Below are 20126 nucleotides of genomic sequence, written 5' to 3'. Positions count from 1 at the left end.
TAGTATTTCAAAAACTGTGGTTTTCAAAAACTTTGTTCCCAAACAGGGCCTGAGACTCCAGTTCCGTATGTTTTGAATTGGAATCTGATACAGAAATAATTAAATTAATACAATTATACATGTAAAAAATTTATATATTATTGTCTCTTATATAAAAAGATGCGTCAATATAGGTATTAGGTAGGTTTTATCTAAAACATTCAGCTCTGAAAAACAGAAGGACGAGATTGCCCTGGGGCAGATTAACGTGCTGCATGGCAACTGAATCCGGCAAAACCGATTCGTTTCCCCGCGCGCAGCCGTCCGCCGCCACGCGATCGCCGCCCGCTGTCAGCCCTCCCGATCCCGACTGCGACTGCGCCAGCTACCGCATGGACGAACGCCGGATGACGCGGCCCCACCCGCCCGACGCGCCGGCGCGACCCGACGCGGCCCTGCCCAGGCGGCCGGACGTGCAAAGTTGCCCAGGGGCGGCCTGCGATGAGCTCCAGAGGGAGAAGCGGAAGGAAGGGAAGGGGAAGGGGAAGCGGAAGCGGAAGCGGAAGGATGACGGCGAGATGGAGGGGACGGGGAAGGACAAGACGATGGGGAAGAAGGAAAAGAACGGGGAAGAAAAGCTGAAGAAGGGCAAGGGAGGCGGGATTCTGACAAACAAGCTTTTCTCAGAGCTCTGCATCTCGGAGCTCACTGCCAAGGCCATCAGAGAGATGAACTATACCCACCTCACCAAGGTGATACTCACACCCGACTAAATTTTACCACTCCGTCTTTTTGGCATGATATATATACATGTTTCTGTTCTCGGTGCAAGTCCAAGTCCATAGTACTAGTCCATAGTAGTGCTCCACAACTGCATCTAGATGATTGTGTTATTATGCGAGTCGATACTGCAATGGCAATGCATGCACCGTTGGGTTTTAGTATTGGTATAACGTAACAATGGCATGCATTCATGGCTGTTTAATTTTCATGACTGCAGATTCAAGCTAGATCAATACCGCATCTGATGGAAGGAAGTGACGTGATGGGTTCAGCAAAGACTGGCTCAGGCAAGACCCTTGCTTTCCTTGTACCAGCGATTGAACTGCTCCACAGATCGCACTTCTTGCCAAGGAACGGAACTGGAGTTGTTGTGGTTTGCCCAACAAGGGAGCTTGCTATCCAGGTTTGTGTATGACACAACAATTATCTTTTGACTGACTTTACATGTTTTATTATTGTTCTAGAATTTTCTGCAAGCAAAAAGATCAAATTCAGATGTCTCAACTGAGCTAAGCTGATTGTTTTTACAGTATTTTGATTTGAGGATATAACCTATGAGAACTTTTCACGTTCCTATATATTTACCAAATTTTATCACCAAATTGTTAAGCTTCATAAAGTAGTTCTCTTTAGTGTATCTGAATGTTGGATGGTTGCTGAGACTATTGACCCGTAGGGGCTCATACTTCATACTTTGCTATCCTTAATTATGTGTTCTTTCTATTCATTTGTGCTAGACACACAATGTTGCCAAGGAATTAATGAAGTATCACTCGCAAACTCTTGGATATGTAATTGGTGGCACTAGCATGAGAAGTGAGGCCAACCAGCTCGCAGAAGGGATCAATATTTTAGTTGCCACACCAGGCAGGCTCCTGGACCATCTGCGAAATACCAGTAGTTTCAAATACAAAGAGCTAAAGGTAAAAACATTCTTGTTACTATCATTTTTTCCAAATTCCTTATTTCTGTTGAGATAGTGCATATACTTAATTGTCACGTTACATAAAATACAACTAGAAATTTATGCTTATCTATTTGCATGATCAGTTAGCTGATTATTTTATATGAACTCTGTCCATGACTGTAAGTCTACCTGAATGCTGAATTAGAGTATAACACCTCCGTTATCTTTTATAAGACGCGCACGTATATCAAGATTCAAATTCAAGATCTTTGACCAATAATTTGACTAACAAATTTTAAATTTTATAACACAAACTTGATATCGTTAGATTTATACTAAACTTACTATCCAATTAAGTAGAATTAGATATATACTAGTTGTGTGCCCGTGCGTTGCAACGAGAACATATAATACCATTGATAGCTTATGTATGTTGGGATGAGCATCGACATATATCTGACCGGATCTTCTTCTTCCTTGGGGATCTGGAGAAAAGCCTGTTCGGAAGCCAAACATGTTAAGACCTGATCATGTGTTGTCCTTGTGTCTCTGATCATCATCAGCACACTGTTCGACACTTGTATGAGTCTTGTTAATTTGCATGCCTCGTGCATAGTCTCTCAACCATCAATTCATTATGGTATACAGAATTCGTGTGAGTTGTGACAAACATTATCAAATTCATATAAATTATTTTAAAGAATCAATATAGAGTTTTATATGATAGAGAAATACATGTGGATTAAAAAATGCTAAACAAAAGATCTAAAATATAACAGTTCGATCAAGTTGCATAAGATGTACAATTTTCCAATTGCTTCTGTATTTGGAAGTCCACCTTTCTATGTTATCTTTGCTATTTCTGACTTAATAGAATCCAAATAGTATTGAACACTAAGAAAACTACAAAATGAGATGGAGTTGTGTTGACTGAAAAACATATGTATGTAGCATTTGGAATAAAAAAATACACTTTAAGTATTCAAGTACCAGATAATGCCAGACAAGGGATTAATTCCACAGAGCAAAGTACAAAATCCATGACAAGATATTTCATAATAGATTTAAAAAAAGGAAGGCTTTTGCTTAAAATATGAGGCCTTAATCTCAAAATGTGTATATGTGATATTGAACGGGTCACCACCAATGCCTACACAAGTTGACTGCCCCAAACCTACAGCTGTTGTTTGAAACACTCGTCAACAGAAATCAGACATGCATTAACCAAACATAGTCAGGTGCTCGTGCGTTGCCACGACTCACAAATTATTAATCTTTATTTTTGCATAATTTTAGATTTTTACCGTTTAAATGTGGGAGATGAGAGAGAGGTGAATGGAATAGTCGAGATAAGATTTATAAGAAATAGGGATCTGCACCAAGAACATAAACACAAATTAATTAGCATATTCTTGCCCCTCAAGTTAAAATCATGCATCAATAGTACGGCAACAATACAAATCCGGTGTGCATACTACAGAACAGGAATGTAGGCATTACCTTCATTAAAAAAGTAATGTGCTAGTATTAGTAGTACCTTCTAGGGTTGAGTCTTCCTCAACACCCTTGTATGCCCAGTGGCATGATGCAATGATGTTCTCAGACGCATATCTTGCGATATTTATTTATAACCAGTCAAAAACTCAGAGAGTAATCTTACTTTACGAAGGATTTAAAACATAAAGAAAATTATGAAAATTACTGTATTAATCAACGAAAAAACACTCGATGCAACAACATACAAAGATCAATTAAATGCCCAAGCACAAAAAATCTGAATGTGAAGCAAAGCATATATACATATCTGGACATACAGTCTGGTTCTTGCCGCATGCTTCCCAGCTGGACACTTCTCCGACCATTCTCTGTGCTACCGAGCGAATAAAGGTCTGAATAATTAACATTTAGCTTCTCTCTTTCTCTCTATCTATAGAAAACTCTTATCCTAGTTCCATATCATTATGTTTTTCTTCAGTGTGTCGATGTAACCGGCTACGCTGTCTCCATAGAAGTCGTCTTTAGTCGGCTAGATGATGTTGGCGTTCCAAACCGGGCAATTAGTGAACAAAACAGAGCATGCCCTAGCATCCATGTTCCTATAGATTTCAAGATCATGACTGATGATGTCCAGTATTTGACGTATGTACATAGTGTAAAACAGTCTTCCTTGCGTACCAGGGGAAGTTGACGGTGTTCCCTCCTTTGTCGGAGTGAAGTGGCTATGGAGTACAGGTAGTAGTTGTGTTAGCAGTCAGTAGCATGAGCGATCAGCCACATTGTTGATCTGATCAAACACACCAAATAGAGCACATCAAACCTTGCTTGCGGTTTGTACTACCTAGTGTATGTCTCTGATGAAGTGCGAGAGGAACATGAGCGCTTGTGTTATATTATTTGCACTGCAGAAAAGCAACGTTCATGACTGTTAATGACAAATTGTCCAAAACTTTGCAGAATTGGAGCATGCACATACGAGTAGCAGAGTAGCGACGTTACATTGTGGGGGAGAAGATCTCCCATAGGTGGGGAGCTGGGAGGTACAGTTGTTGATGGCGCCCACGACGCACAGGCCCTTGACACCATCCTTGTCCTTGTAGTCCCCTGACAAAACAGAAAAAATGACGCATGACGACCATGAGCACAAGATTGCGTGTCAGATTCATCTTGGAACGAGGGGCGTGGTCGCTTACCGTCGTAGTTGTAGGTGCAGAGGAAGTAAGAAGAATTCGTTAATTACTGTTATAGAGAATAAAATGAAGTAGATGGCTTAATCTAGGCTGTCGAATGTCATTATCATAAGGCATATCCACTATGTTGCAAGCCTGGAACCTTTTATTCACGTAAAGTAAGCATGTGATGTGAACTCCGTCATGCTAGCTTCATACAAGTTACACACACTCAAAGTTGCCAGGAAACCAACATTTTTGTCTCTTGTATCTAGTCTTGCACTAGGGGCAGCATTGGTTCCCCTCGCGCTCATACTCATAGCATGGGCGGCAGACAGGGAAGGCACACTCATTGCAGGCAACAAAGACATCGCCAGTGGCTGAAACACCTATAGAGTCACCACAAATCTGGCAGACCTGCCCATTCGCACTCTTTGTGGGCTTAGCCTGCATTAGCGAGATAACGACAAAGTCAGCACACATGCAATCAGAAATTCAGCATTAGAGGACACCTCAGTGACTCATGCACTTTACTGGTGAGCAACAGACTGTAAAAATCAACTTGCGATCAAGTGTCTATTAGTCTTGAAGTCGAGGCTAAGATCAAAATGCCAGGAAGGTAATTTCGAATTTATATAAGATGAACTAATTCAATGGTGTAGTAGTCATAAACAAAGGCACGCTGCAGCAGAGCAAAGAAGGATCTAATTCACCGTTGGTCCATGGTAATTATGACAAGGAATTGTTGAGGCATGGGTAAACACAGGGATCTAAACAATCTGAGGCTCCATTTCACTGGATCTCCAAGACAGCGAAACATGAACAGTATATCATTACCTATTGCCGATTTGGCAACTGTTCGAAGAATTGGACCGAGCACGAACAGTTTAGAAATTGCCAGGAGGACATGTCTAATCTGGTGACTTACACGGCGCAACGGAAGCATCGCTGAAATGGACAGGCAAAATCTACGAGCAGAGACACGCAGAAGCGACCGCATTTGAGGGGCGAACCCCAAGTGTTAGACTAAAGACTAACACCTCGGCCCAGATCCAGCGACAGACGCGCGCGCACGACATGAGCCGCTAGAAACTGAATCTGAAGCAGGCAGCGAGGGCGGCACTGGATTGGCTGGATGTACCGGGCCCGGCGCATCGCCATCATGGCGGATCATGACGAACTCGTTGTGATTGTGCGAGCCCGCCACCATCTCCATTTTGATCAGCAAACCACACCAGCAAGCGCCCATGAGAAGACGGGTCGTGGCCGGTCAGACCCACCGCTCCTGCGTCGGTTGGGAAATCAAAGTCGCGGTCGGATCTGGGCGAGCAGGGCGTGAATCCGGGCATGGCGGCGACAATGGCGAGGAGATCTGGGGAGGAGCGGGCGGGATCAAGGCGGTGGCGCTCGTGCCCCTCCGGTCTCGCTTTGGGCTGGTTCGGGGGCGGCTGCAGGGTTCCACGGGTAATGCTAGGTGGGCGTGCGGCATGCGTCGGGCAGGCGGGATTGCGGCGTGTGAGCGGTAGGGCGGGCGGGAGGGCGGTTCACCATGGTCGCGGCGGGATTTGCGGGCTTGCGGTGTGCGGGCGGGAGGACGGTACGCCTTGGTCGCGGCGGGGTTTGCAGGTTTGCGGCGTGCGGGTGGGTGGGCGTAGGGAGGCGGGGGCAGTCTACAGTAAGTTCCTAATAGTTAGTAGAGATTACTGTTTCTATATGCCTATATCAATCATAGCTGAATGCCCGTGCGTTGCAACGGGAATATATAATACCAGTATACTACGATAACTTATATACAAAATATGTGTTATACCGTTATGAGAAAATGTTTCATAATCAATTTGTGATTCTGATCATACATAAATTTTGTTATTTATAATCTATCTGTTTCACCACTACATTGCAACCATCAGTATCATGCAGACTTCGATATATGTCATGATTTGCATGGTCTCATTATTGGAGAGCACGTTTCACACATACCGGAAGAAATTCCCTCGTACATCGTTAGTCATCGGACACGTACCACCATACGCTTTTGCTTAAACAAAAAGGTAAGTGTGTGTGTTTGCAAGACTAATGGTCAAACATCGTATAACCATAAAGTTAGAATACTATATTAATATATTAAATAAATTAATCCAATAGACATAGATTAACCCAATTAACATAGGATAAATAAATATCTAATTATAAAAGTATGAAACATGGTATAATCAATGTTGTTACTGCGTAGTAAATATTCATACGAGGCTAACACAACTGGAACGGTTCAATTTGGAATTAAAATGGGGAAGCTACGAATTTCCAAAGTTTCTATGTATTTGATATAGGATTTATTAGGAAATCAATTTTATTGTTGTTTTCATGACAAAACAGAGGTATTATGTGATAAAAAATAATATTATAGAATTATAGAAATTGGAACGAACTCATTTGGATTTAATATGAAATTTCCATGAATTAAATGGGTTTCTGCAATTATTTTTAAACTAAAAATCAATTTCTAAACTCCTTTTCCCTATTTTCTTTATTCCCTGGACTGCGTCCCAAATTCCAGAAAGATCAGGGGCCAAGCTATAAATGTTTTTCTAGACTCAGTGAGCATACATAGTGGACGGCGAGTTAAACATAAAAGACGTCTTAGTTGAAGTTGTACGTAATTCAACATGAGTCATGTTGGCTAGAGGGTGGAAAACTAGGCATTCTGCTCAATAGATTTAAGGTTCGATCTCTGAGTAGCCATGGTTTGATTTTTTTTTTCTGCACGCGGAACGGGGAAGGGCAGAACGGCAGAACGCGGGAGGGCAGAACGGCAGACTACTCTTACCTTCTTAATAAGTAGTATAGATAATGTTTTTTTTTATTCTGTAAACCTAACCAATACGTATGGCTACAAGTATTGGATTTGTAGCCAGATGTAATAAGTAACCATCCTTAAAACCAAATTGATTCTGTTCTCCAATTAAACTAACATAAAATTGTGTTGTAAATTAGACTTCTTTTCTAGACCTCACTCATGCGGAAACCGTCAGCATTGAATATGTCTTTTTTATAATTGTATTGTGTCGGGTGAGGATGAAATCAATCTTGTTGCCCACTCATACCTTGGCCCAGAGAATATTAAAAACAAATAATTTTGTGCTGAGCTGCCCATGAAGAAGTCGAAGCCTTGTTTACTGTCTTGTGTAATATGGGTCCCTATTTGGCAGGGAATGCATTGAATTTCTTGGATAAAAAAAAGATGAAATAATGCTTTTAAGGCAGTGAATATCATAACTGGCCACTACCGTCCTGTATTTTTCTCTGCATAACTCATCATATGTTTCAGTGCCTTATAATTGATGAAGCTGATCGGATACTTGAGCAAAATTTCGAGGAGGACATGAAACAAATATTTAAACGCCTCCCTCAGGTATGTGACCATCTGGCAATTTCGTTTCATATGCACAGTGCAGCCATTAAAATTTGTACTGAGATTACTATGTTTTGTTCTGGAATTGTTATGGACCATATGCAGGACAGACAAAGTGTTCTTTTTTCTGCCACGCAGACTAAAAAGGTTAGTTACTCCACCTGTCCAAACTTTTCCTTAGTTTTCTTTGTTGGTGTAAATGCTTATGTGTTTTAAAATTGTAATCACACAGGTTCAAGATTTCGCGAACTTCACGTTTGGGAAAAATGAAGAACGACAACGGAAACTTGTTTATGTTGGAGTTGACGATTCTGAATTAAAGGTATGGAACTGTTTCGCTATGCTGTTCATATCTCTTTTGAAAACATTTTTCCTGGGTGATTTGGTATGAGAAATAACTTTGAAGCTCTGGCAGCCTACCGTTGAGGGCTTGCAGCAGGGCTACTGTGTCATTCCAAGCGAGAAAAGGTTTCTTGTTCTGTACACTTTCCTAAGATTGAAAGCGCGCGAGGCGCAGACGGCGAAGGCCGCCCTAAGAGGGGAAGTGGGTGAGGAGCAGAAGAAGGTGAAGATCATGGTGTTCTTCTCGTCATGTAGCTCAGTCAAATTCCACGCAGAACTCCTAAACTTCCTCGGGATCGAGTGTTACGAGATCCATGGGCAACTGAAGCAGCAGAAACGAACCAGTACATTCTTCCGATTTCTGAAGGAAAAAAGTGGCATCTTGTTGTGCACTAACGTGGCAGCACGTGGCCTTGATATTCCTGAAGTCGTAAGTTTTTGACCTGTAGTTTTTAAACCATTCATACCACTCCTTATATTCCCTTACTAACGTAGTTGCCTTGTTTAGGACTATATTGTGCAGTACGATCCTCCAGATGACCCAAAGGTTAGCGCTTCTAAACCGTGCTATAAATAAATTATGCGCTTGTCAGTTTTGCTAAGTTTGACATTTGAATTCGATTTTTTAGGATTACATTCACAGGGTTGGTCGTACCGCACGAGGTGATAAAGGCAGAGGAAGCGCATTACTGTTCTTGCTACCGGAGGAATTAAAGCTGCTCATTCACCTGCAGGTAATTAATGTTACGGTGACATAATGCCTGTCTCCCTTTATTAATAGGAAACCTGATTATATCAGTGTATGCAGCACTGTTTTCCGACGTTATATGTGTAAATACAAAGTCAGTAGTGCGGAAGTACTTTGAAATATGGATCTTGTATAATCTTATATGCTACGCTTTTTTTTTTACAATTTGACTAGTCCAGTAACATCCAAGATCTACTGCCCTCTATATGGTTGGACAGAGGGAGTGACGCATTTAGTGTTTGCTTGCAGGCAGCCAGAATTTCTCTGACTGAATATGTGTTCACCGAAAAGCATGTCCCAAAGTCACTATCACAGCTCGTGAGTGTCTCTTTCTCAACTCGATCCCGTCGTTTTCAATTGGTTGTATCATAACACGAGTTTTGGAGCAGGAGAATATCGTTAGTGGGAATTACTTTCTAAACAAGTCTGCCAAGGAAGCCTATAGGTCCTACCTTTTGGCATACAACTCACACTCTATGAAAGATATTTTTGATATCCATCAGCTTGATCTCAAGGTAAATGTAATGTTTATGACGTTCTTTCTCAATGTTCTGATGTTGTTGGGTTTTTTTTTTTCATTTTTACTTGCTCAACGTTTTGCTTCATTGCAAGTTTACGTAATCTTAATTTGTCAGGTAGAAGCACATTTGTTATTTCCTTAGGGCCCGTTGGGTTATCCCAGAGTCATTCTGGAACGATTCCCACTTGGATTGATTGTGTAATTTGTATAATAATTTATCATCTAGAACGGTTGCTAGCCTTATAACCGAACAAGCCCTGGTGGTAGTGGGTTGGTAGCCTAGCTGACCCTTTAGGATTTAGGACTAGTTTGAGTACTCTAGTATTGACCTCAATCCACATGTATTTAGTTAAATTGTGGTGTAACTTAAACTAATTTAAACATCGATTCACCTCAACACATATGGATTGTGGTCAATACTAGAGTATCCAAACAAAGCCTTAAGAGTTTGTTCGGTTGGAGGTGGATTGGAGAGGATTAAATCCCCTTTTCTATTCAAATTTGAATAGGAGATCTAATCTCCTTAATCTGCTTCAAACTGAACAAGATCTAAAAGTTCCAAGGCAGCTGAAGACTAACGGATAATACCAATTGCTGACATTTCACTATGTTTGAATGTCTCATTCACTGTCTTATTTCAGAAAGTAGCGGCGTCATTCTGTTTTAAGGAGCCTCCGAAAGTGAATCTAGACCTGGAGAGCAGCGCATCAAGACATCGAAAGATGAGGAAAGTGTTCGGCGGGCAGAGCCATGGAATTGGCGCTTCAAACCCCTATGGAAGGAGAGGCGTATATGATCGCAGCAAATTTGCAAGATTCTGAAACGACATCATACGTTTTAGGCGGTGTATGGTTCTCTCTGTAAGGCCTTGTTTGGGTTAAAAGGGATTGAAGTGGATTGAAGTGTATTTTAGGGATTGAAAGAGAAATTAGTTCATATTACACTTCAATACACCTTATACCACCTCAATCCACTCCAATCCAAGATTACCCAAACAAGCCCTAATGGTACCAGAAACTCACTCTAAACGTTACTTTTAGGCTGTTTTTGGTCACGATTGTTCTCCAATTCCTGCAACGAGGTTTGGATCTGAAAAGACGAAGTTCCGGTATCTAGGCTATAGATAATAATGGATCATGATCTAAATATTTTTTTCACGATTCGTTTGATCCATTTGATCCCTTAATTAATTCTAAATTAAAGATGAATAGACTAAAAATTTGAGCTCATTGTCACCCCTAATCTGAGAAAAAAATAATCTGCATACCAGATGCAATCCTCAACCACAGGGCTGAAAAAGAAATGGGTTTGTTGTATCCACTATGCAAAGATTTTTTTTTTTCCCTAATACGAGCAACCAAAAAGACGCACACCTACAATGCTATTTTTTATAGAACGGCAAGTGGCAAATCTTGATGCCACAGATAATTAGATGACAAATATCCAGATAAGAGTATAAGACAAGCGCCTATACCAGCAAGTCAAGCAAATGCCGTGGCTCGTCGTGTCTTCTCTGCAAACGCCAAGCCAACCCAGTGCAAGCATAAAATTATTAACCCTGCCAACCAGAAAAACTTCGTCTACGGAGACCCAAAAAATAATTCTTTCCTATAAAACGGGGCAAGCAATATATCCAGGCTTCTCAATAATAACTATAAATGCTTCGTAAGACAGGTCAAAACTTTTCTATTCAAGTTTCACAATAATAACGAGTCTAAATGCTTCGTAAGACAGATCAAAACTTTTCTATTCAAGTTTCATGTTACATATCCTTGAACTCATCTTAAGCATACATAGCAGATATCAAAAGGCAACCCACCCATCATGGGGGATTGGCACGCAGAGCTGATCATGGTAACATTTCTACTAGAGATGACACACCAATGCGATGAAGATTTGTGACACATCAGTGCCGCTTCTTGGAAGAAGCGCCAGAATCCGCGTTCTTTTTTCTCTTCTTGAGTAGCTCAACTTTCTCCTTTTTCTTTTCTTTGCCCATCTGCATTCACAAAGAAACAGGATAGTCGTAAAAGCCATCCAAAACAGATGTTAATTACAATTTGAGATAATAGAGGAAGGCAGTCAGAAGCAAGACAAACCGAAGACTATTATGAATCTATGACAGAACTGTCAACTAATTATTATTGCAAAAATGCATGTGAAGGTAAGATATTATCAAGTCAGCCAGAAAAGCTTTTACTAATATCAACCTAACAGTTATGCACTATACTAGAACCTTTTTAACAGGAACGGAAGCTATTTCTAGAGAACATTATCAGGACTTGTAACCACATTCACATTAAAAACTAGTGCATACAGGCATAAAGCGAAAGATAAGTACAATACACATACCTTCATAGCCTTATAAAGGCCTCTCTGCTTGCGAGACATGAGAGCAGTACCAATATCATCATCATCATCCTCCTCTTGTTTACTGGCATCCTCCTCACGATCTGACTGAGTATCATCTTTTGCATTCGGTGATTTATCTGCTTCCTTGTTTGACAAACTAGAGAAAGCAACGCCATCAATTTCCTTCTTCAGTTCATCGATGTATTGCTTCTCTAGCATCTCCAGCTAGGGAAAAAAAGACATGTCAAGACATAACACGAAATGCATTCAATAATCAATACAAAAAAAACATCGCATACCACTTAAACTCAAAGAAACACAAACACTACCCACCTTCCTCTTCTTTTCAGCAGCTTCGTTAGAAGCTGTTCGATCCATCATTGCTGCTACCAGTGAATTGTCTAGATCTTCATCACCAATACCTGGAAGAGGCAACACCTCATTGCGAGCAGCAGCTTGGAGCCTCTTTATTGTCTCTGCATACTCAGGCATGTAGCCCTCGGCATCATTGTCCACAAAAGGAGACAAATGTGGTGGAGGTACTCTGCAACATGAAAAAAAGGTCATATACTAGCCTAAGAATTATTATTTTTCTTTAATATTGCAGAGTATAATTCATGGTCTTCTCAGCAGTGAAAAATAACTCAATATTGTAGCAGCAACATTTTGTATAGTTGAAGCAATACCAAGAAATTGGTAGCAGCCCTAGCAACTAGCAAGTAATAGGGTAGGCGTACAGCTAGAAAGTTCTATCAGTAGCAAATGGAGAGCCGAGAGCAACTGGCAATCTGGGCATCTGGCACCAAAAGAGTGCAGGACTTGACAAATTTTGTAATCATGTCTCGTGCATCATATTATATATTCATTGTCATTAAACAGATTCTACAGCATAAGCAGTTACAATTTAGCATAGCAACGGACTCCATATATGGTGCAATGGTGAAGTCACAGTTGTCACAATCCCCATGTAACATACCTTCCAACAAGATAACCTTCTGTTGGCAATATGATACGAGCATTTACACAATCAAAGACCCACTGTGGTTGAACATAATCCCTGGAGAGGAAAACATGGCTTTGTGTCGGCCTATCAACAATCTGCATTATAACAGAAGTGGTAGGTTAAGTAAATTGAGATGCAATTCAAAGAAACCTAACAAACAAACAAACATAAAACAACCTTCTATCATAAATTGATAAAAGAATGGTGTGGAAATAAAGAAACTCAAGGAAGACAAACGAAACAGTTATAACAGACAACAGATATTATACTAGGGCACTCAAAAGCGGTAACACCATCATTGATGATTAACGCTCCACATGTCAGTCTCTCAGCACAGGCAATGAGTGTGGTAGTGTCACTGTGAATCATGTACCTGTTCAAAGGCATATCATGGAGTCCTCAAAATAAAAGGATATATAGTGTGAGGATGTGATATCATGTCTATTTTTTTATTACAATATGGATACTAGCAAAAATTTTAAAAAAAAAACTTCCACGGACCATTTGATTTTACTTACACTAGATATGAAGGTACCGAGGGTAATCTGAGCAGTTAGCCACATACAAAGATTGTGTTGTAGTCATTATTATCACTGTGAATCATGTATCCGTTCAAAGGCATATCATTGACTCTTCAAAATAAAAGGCTATATAGTGTGAGGATGTGATATCATACTCCTATTTTTTATTACAATATGGATACTAGCAAGCATAAAAAAATCCACAGGCCATTTTATTTTACTTCACTAGATATGATCATATGATGGTAGAGTGTAATATGAACAGTTAGCCACATACAAAAAATGTATTGTAATAACTATTGCCCTAGTATGGCATTGCTGTCGCAGTACTTAGAGTGGCATCTTACTTTAGAGATGGTACACAATTTCTCCGTCTATATAGTTAAACTTTGGTGTAATAAATTATTGCGAATGGAATCAACCTGGTGAGTGATATCTTCGTCTATTTCTTTAAATGGAGCTCCTTCTCCTTCCCATGAAACAGTCCCTCCAAACGCTGGAATTATAAATAACAGGGACTCCCTAGGCACCTGAAAGTGCATATAAAGGATTAAAAATTTGAAAGATATTCAAATAAAAACTGCAATCCCAAAGTTGGTTTGCAGTAATGACAAATTCCAATAACCTACCTCTCGACTCAAGTAGAACTTTAAGTTCTTAAATAAACCTTTACAATCTTTAGTATCATCATCATCTGCATCATCGGCAGTTGATTCTTCTACAAGATTCATCAGTGCACCAGGTTCATTGGTTGGGAGCTGATGTTGAAGCTGTGCTAATCTGAGCTCAGATTCATCTGCTTTTGAGCTTGCTTTATTCTTCACAACCTTCTCTTCCTTAATTACTTCCTCAGCTTTACTTTTCTCATCCTTATCTTCCATTACTTCGTCAGTTTGTGAATTCCCAATCATTCTTCTGGAACCAGCAGACATGTATCGGCACAATGCATAGAGCTCTGGCACCATGCAACATGATATCAGAAAATAAGTCATCATAAAATTAGAGAACATAGAAAAATAATATGGCAGTGTATATACATCCAAGAAAAAGGACAAAGATGATTAAATAATAAAAAGCACCAGAACATACCAGCAGCTAAAGCTTCCAGACGTGGATCCAGAATAGGAGGATAATTTACATTTATTGAATGATAGAGTTTGAAGTTCACAAATCCTAGAAGAGTCTGCAAGCACAACAGAGAATAGACTCAGTCAAAAGGATGAAAAAAACACAACAAATAGCACTGTTGAACTTTCTAACTTCTAGGGGAGCATTCATGAAAACGTCAACATGTATGGTGTCAATAGCCAACTATTGAAACTATGCTCATGGAAAAGGGAGATGTCGATAACAACAAAAACCCATGGAATACCGGTATATAGTTTGTAATAGTTATTGGACATCATAATATGGTATCTTGATTGACAATGAATTGATCAGCAACCCTACAATGGAAATGCAAGCACTACAATATAAACATTGTGTCTTCATCAAGAGCCTACAGGATTCTCAGCCTTTGCAAATTGACATTCCATGATTAGGGGTTAAAAGGACTAAAGAATGCTTATGCACCAAGGAAAACCACAGCAAGTTTTTGTCTATAACAAGCTCATCTTTGATGAAAAACAAAACAAATAACCACTAATTTAAAATTAGATAAAAATATATTGCCATATCATTAAGTCTTGGCCTGAAATTTACTGACAGTTGCACAAACATGAAACACACAAGAACTAAAGAGTGGTCCATATTTGTTTACCTCATAGAATTCTAGAAAAGAAAGCATCACATTGAAATCAACATCATCAGTTAATACTTGCTGAAGAGCATGCGGAGTTAGCCAGGTGATCTTTTGTCCTTGAACTTCAGCCTGCATTACATGGCATAATCATGAATTTTGGACATCATGTACAGATAAAAGAATAATGGGATATATATAATTACCTGATAATATATGCCCTTCACGGAAATAAATGTCTTCCTCAGAGAATGGGTTCGGGATATGTATGCTTGCCATTCATGGCTTAACCTACAAGCAAAACATTTCAAAGCACATAAGTTTTGAAATGACTTCATCATATGATAAGAAAATAATAAATATCCGCTATAAAAAGAAATAATGAAAGGACGTGCTTTTAGATTTATAGAATTGTGATTTTACTTTGGATGTGACTCTGTGAGGACCACAAAGTGCAGTCCACAGATTACATGCAAGTTTGAAGGTTACCATGTAGGATATTTGATAAACCTATACAATTTTTGTGATAAGCCAAAATTCCAGGCAAGATATAGCTGTACACATAGTGACAATAAAAATAGGTATTCAGAGCACAATCACCTAGTACACTTGGAAAGAACATGGTAATTTTAAACAAAGCATACCTGCGGCAGTTATGGATTCGTTTGACCTCAACACGTTCACCGTCAACAGCAGGTAATGCCGCAAACAGATGCACCATTGTAAGGCAGTCATCCAAGTCACGAAGAGCATCAACGAATGTTGGATACCTGTTTGATAAAAAAAGAACAGTTAATGCGACATAGAGAGAGTATTTGATGAACTCATGTATACTTGATACCTTTCAAGGACAAGCCTATCAAGCTTGTAAGTTGGTGGCCGATTCAACAGCCTGTCTGCAAGATCCCTGTTTTTCTTAGCAACAGCCTTTTTAACCTTCCTTCGATGGACCTTAATCTCCCTGAAAACAAATAAAATACGAATACCATTAAGGCTTCTGTCTGTTGTCTTTTTGCTATTAACTTTTGTTATAATTTTTTAGCTTCTCAGCACACCAAAAACTAGAAAAACTCCTCAAAGCATGCTTTTCAGCTTTTAGTTCATTTTCTCCGAAGCCAGCTTTTCAAATGCCAGCTTTAGAGCTAGGCTGTTTTGTTTCAGCTTCTAGATTTTGGCTGGTCCTTAGCATGATCTTGTTCATATACTCTAATCGCTCCTAGAGAAAACAAAATACAGTATGGCAGCAGTAGTAAAATTATAAAGTTTTGCAACACTGCTAATCACATAGAGCACCTATACCAAGATTTATATCATAAACAGCCGAGTAACTAAGACACCAGTAGTTCATCTAACGAAAAGGCAGTAAGATATTTATCACCAAAAACAAGGAACGAAGATGGCAAGAGGCTACCACTCTTAGGGCCAGTAAGAAGCAGAAGCTGAAACAAACAGCGTGCTTCTAAAGCTTCTTTTGTGGATTTTGATATGATGTAATCGTTACGCTAGTGAAATTACATATGTTATACACTTCATCATACAGAAGTTTAATCTAAAATCAGCATTTCCAAAGTCATCATCCAGAATAGTTTTTTAAAAAATTATAGGACATTACAAAAATTCCAAAATTGTAGCATTATGGGCAAGCGTACACGATGCACAGCTAATGGCCTTTGTTGCCCACGCTATGTTTGTTTCATTCTTTCAATTGAAAATATAAATTTTCACCCGACATGGCTGAAAAGGGAGATAGACTAATACACAAAATAAGGTGCTCTTGATTCATAAAACCAAACAAATTAAGGTTCAGGTTAACTAGCATGAATAAGTGGATGTTCAGATCAGCTGTTCAGCCCTTTAAAAGATTAGTTCATTAAAAATGCTGTTACCATCCTAGAAAAAAATGACCGTTACATCTTGACTCATCTTTCTTTAGTTGCAAGTGAATATTGTTTATCATTTTTCTAGTTTTTTTTGGTAAAAAACGAATAATCGTTTAGTCAAAGTTGGTTAAGTTCAGCCTATTGTTAAAAAAACAAGGTACTAAATAGCGGTTGTAGTGATCGCTATAGTGGCACAAATATTTGGTATGAAAAGTTACCTGAACTTCTCGATCAAAGGGTCATGAGCGAGGAATGCAATATCCTTTGTGTGGTAGTAGGTCTTGTGGTTCCCTTCCACCTTCTTCTTTGGCTGACGTGGAAAGACACCCTTTAGAATGCATAGCTTCCTGCGATAAATAGGAAAATGTCAACAAAAAATGAGTTCAAGGATTCAAACTACTACCTCCGTTCTTGAATATTTGTCGCCGGCTAGTTCATTTTTGAACTAAAACACGACAAATAAAACAGAACGGAGGGAGTACCATCTTAAGTAATATATGTGGCACACCAGCCACGTACTAAGACAGTGGCTACATGAAGGGCATAACAAATAGTAGTAATTAAGCTCAATGGACAAAGTAACTGCAAAAATGACTAAATTTCCCAATTACAGCATATATGGTTAAGCATCAGCATCCCACGAGCTTATTCAACATAGTACGCCGTCTAGATGACGGCTCGCCGGCAATATAGAGTATTAATCGGGAGATAGTGACGAACCTAAAGATTGCGAGGCTAACTTGCAGGTAGTTGACCGCCTTGGTCCTCGTGATGTACTTTGCCGCATTCCCTTCCTTCTTCTTACCCTAAGACATAGTAAGAACAGCACGTCAGAGACCACGGCACAACACAAAGGAAAGGTCCTTTGAGAGGCAGGGAGAACCAGGGAGATGAGACGATTACCGCAGGGCGGTAGTGCTTCGGCATCGTGGCGGCGGCGCAGGTCGCTCCCCGTGCTGGAAAAGGGAGGGGAAAAGAGAGGAGGAGATGGGTTTTAGGGTTTTGGTTTATATGCCGGCGGGCGGAGGCGGATGAGACGGAAGGGAGGGGGGTCCAGCGACAGAGGAGCCAGCGGCATGCCGTGGCGCTGGCTTGGGAAAAATTTGCTATTTTAGTATTTTTAACGTGGGCTAAATGTTATTATGTGACCCTCTGTTTATGACTTGTGGGACCATCTGTGTCTATGATTTGTAGGCCTGAGTCTAAAATAGAGAAGTTCACAACTGAGAGTGACAAAATAGCAAATTTCCTCTTGCTTGGCGCGGGCGCGGGTCCGGGGGTAAGAGAGGGAAAGGACGGAGGCGCAGGTATACGTGGCCAATGGGCTGTGCCGGGCCAGCACGGCCCGAACCCGTCATGGGCCAAGCCAAATTAGATGGGCCGAGTCACGGCACTATTAATTGTCGGACCGTGCCGTGCCGTCACTTAGGCCTACGCCGCAGCCCAAGCCCGGCACTATTGGCTTTAATCGGGCTGTGTCGGGCCATAGTGTCGTGCTGGGCTTTCGTGTCGTGCTGGCCCTATACCCACATCTCAAACATCCATGCAAATAGCAAATATGTATGTAATACACAGGTTCGACAATCAAGAATACAATATACAACCATACAATACACTAATTTGTTCTCAACACAGCCATAGTGCCATACAAATACAAGTATACAATCATCAGGCATAGTGCTTTATAAAGAAACATAAGCATACAATAAACATAAGCATACAATCAACCATAGTGCCATACAAGTACACAATAAACATAAGCATTCAATCAGCCATAGTGCCATATGAAGGGGAATTAGTCGATGGCGGCGTTGCTGCAGTAAAGGAGGCGGGAGCAGGAACAGGACGTAGTGCCGCGGGAGAGACGAGCGAGCGCCGAACCCGCTCCCTCTGCTGAGCACTCGATGCTTGGCACGGTGGAAGAGATCCGAGCACCTCCTCACGAGTCTCCATTAGAGGGCTTATGGGCGGCTGGCGCTTGGCGCCTTGGCGGACTGCGGTGGCCGTTGGACGGCACGCCGCACGCGTGCGGTACTGCGGTGGGCCGATGGGGCGTGGGCATTGCTGCGCCGCATGGCCGCGTGGGCGTGGAGCACTGGAGCCTGGCGAGTGGGCGCGGCGGCTGTTGGCTGGCGAAGTGGGCGGCTGGCGAGGTGGCGAGGGAAGCGGGCGGCTGGCGAGGTGGGCAGGTAGCGAGGGAAGCCGGCGGCTGGCGAAGTGGCGGCTGGCGGCTTAGGGTTAGGTTTTCGGCCAACTGCGCTGCGAGCTGCGGTCGTGCGTACTGCGCTGCGGTCTGCGGAGTGCTGTGTGCCGGCCGCCGGTTAATATGTGTTAGGGATTTAGGGTTAGGCGGTTAGCTCTGTGCACTGCTGCGGCCTGCGTACGGTCGGACTGCGGAAGACTGGGCCGTTTGGGCGCTGGCGCGCTCCACGCTGCCGACTTGCCGAGTTAATTATATTGGGCTGCCTGGTAGTGGTAGTCGGGCCGTAAATGGACCGGGTCGGGTCGTGCTGGGCTTTCTGGGCCGAACGGGCCAATCAACAGGCTAAATGGGTCGTCGCTAATCGTGTTGTGCTCGTGCTGCCCAATGGGCTTGCCTCTAAGCCCAAGCACAGTCCATGATGGGCCTCGTGCCGGCCCGGGCACGATAATATTGTGTCGTGTCGTGTTCGTGTCGTGCCAAAATAGTCGTGTTTCGTACTAGCCCATATAGCCCGGCCTGTTTGGCCACCTATAGGCGCGGGTCGGTGTGAAGGGGTAAGAGATGGCCACGGGAGCCCGGCCCGTTTTGGAAATCATATTGAATCAATAGTGCGACTGAGAAATAGGAAAGTTACATAAAAAACTATATTTGTTGTACTGCAATGAAAATTATATACAACTGGTTAGAAACAGAAATAAAACCAACTGTCAGACTTCTACTAAAAGCTATGTCAGCCTGCTGTTTGTTACTTTTTACTTTGAAAAGGGATCAACACTGTTTGACACTATTAGAACATTATCACGTCCATAACCCCAAAGGTAGTGATCTAGCATTACATAAGTTCTAGCAGTGAACTAAGATGTTGATGAAACATTTCAGCCATTGAGCAGCCGAGAAAAGTCAGATGTAAATGAACAGGGCACCTCATATTTTACCTGAACTGGCCACATTATTGAATGTCACTAAAATCGTGATGAGGGGAGGGGATGAAATGAAAAGATCTCAACAGAATTCAAGAGAATTGGGGACCAATGATAGCACCCAAACTTGATGGGTATGATTTATCCAATTA

The 20126-nt window shown here is 41.3% G+C and overlaps 2 protein-coding genes across 2 annotated transcripts; one reads left to right on the top strand and one right to left on the bottom strand.

The window, feature by feature from the left end:
* Positions 1–380: 380 nt before the first annotated feature.
* On the top strand, positions 381–10517 carry LOC103643852 (DEAD-box ATP-dependent RNA helicase 27). The gene is made up of 12 exons (XM_008667020.3): positions 381–731; positions 980–1165; positions 1500–1685; positions 7664–7747; positions 7853–7894; positions 7980–8069; positions 8163–8519; positions 8598–8636; positions 8719–8823; positions 9087–9155; positions 9227–9352; positions 9999–10517. The coding sequence occupies exons 1-12, from the start codon at positions 387–389 to the stop codon at positions 10176–10178; spliced, it is 1809 nt and encodes a 602-aa protein (XP_008665242.3). The 5' UTR covers positions 381–386; the 3' UTR covers positions 10179–10517.
* A 470-nt stretch (positions 10518–10987) lies between these two features.
* LOC100280505 (uncharacterized) lies at positions 10988–17832 on the bottom strand. The gene is given in 14 exon segments (NM_001153425.2): positions 10988–11356; positions 11710–11934; positions 12043–12253; positions 12686–12807; positions 13656–13763; positions 13863–14188; positions 14323–14416; positions 14993–15103; positions 15178–15262; positions 15616–15741; positions 15813–15932; positions 17070–17198; positions 17572–17657; positions 17755–17832. Coding segments are annotated over 14 exon segments (1860 nt in total). The 5' UTR covers positions 17779–17832; the 3' UTR covers positions 10988–11263.
* Positions 17833–20126: the final 2294 nt, after the last annotated feature.

The sequence above is a fragment of the Zea mays genome, chromosome 1 (genome assembly GCF_902167145.1).
Source record: "Zea mays cultivar B73 chromosome 1, Zm-B73-REFERENCE-NAM-5.0, whole genome shotgun sequence".
Taxonomy (NCBI): Eukaryota; Viridiplantae; Streptophyta; class Magnoliopsida; order Poales; family Poaceae; genus Zea; species Zea mays.
This window is presented reverse-complemented; position numbering and strand designations above follow the sequence as displayed.

Coding starts and splice junctions, on each gene's coding strand:
- LOC103643852 (XM_008667020.3), top strand. CDS start 387: ATGACGCGGCCCCACCCGCCCGACGCGCCGGCGCGACCCGACGCGGCC. Junction 8,520..8,597: donor GCCTTGATATTCCTGAAGTC/GTAAGTTTTTGA, acceptor TGCCTTGTTTAG/GACTATATTGTGCAGTACGA. Junction 8,637..8,718: donor ATCCTCCAGATGACCCAAAG/GTTAGCGCTTCT, acceptor TCGATTTTTTAG/GATTACATTCACAGGGTTGG.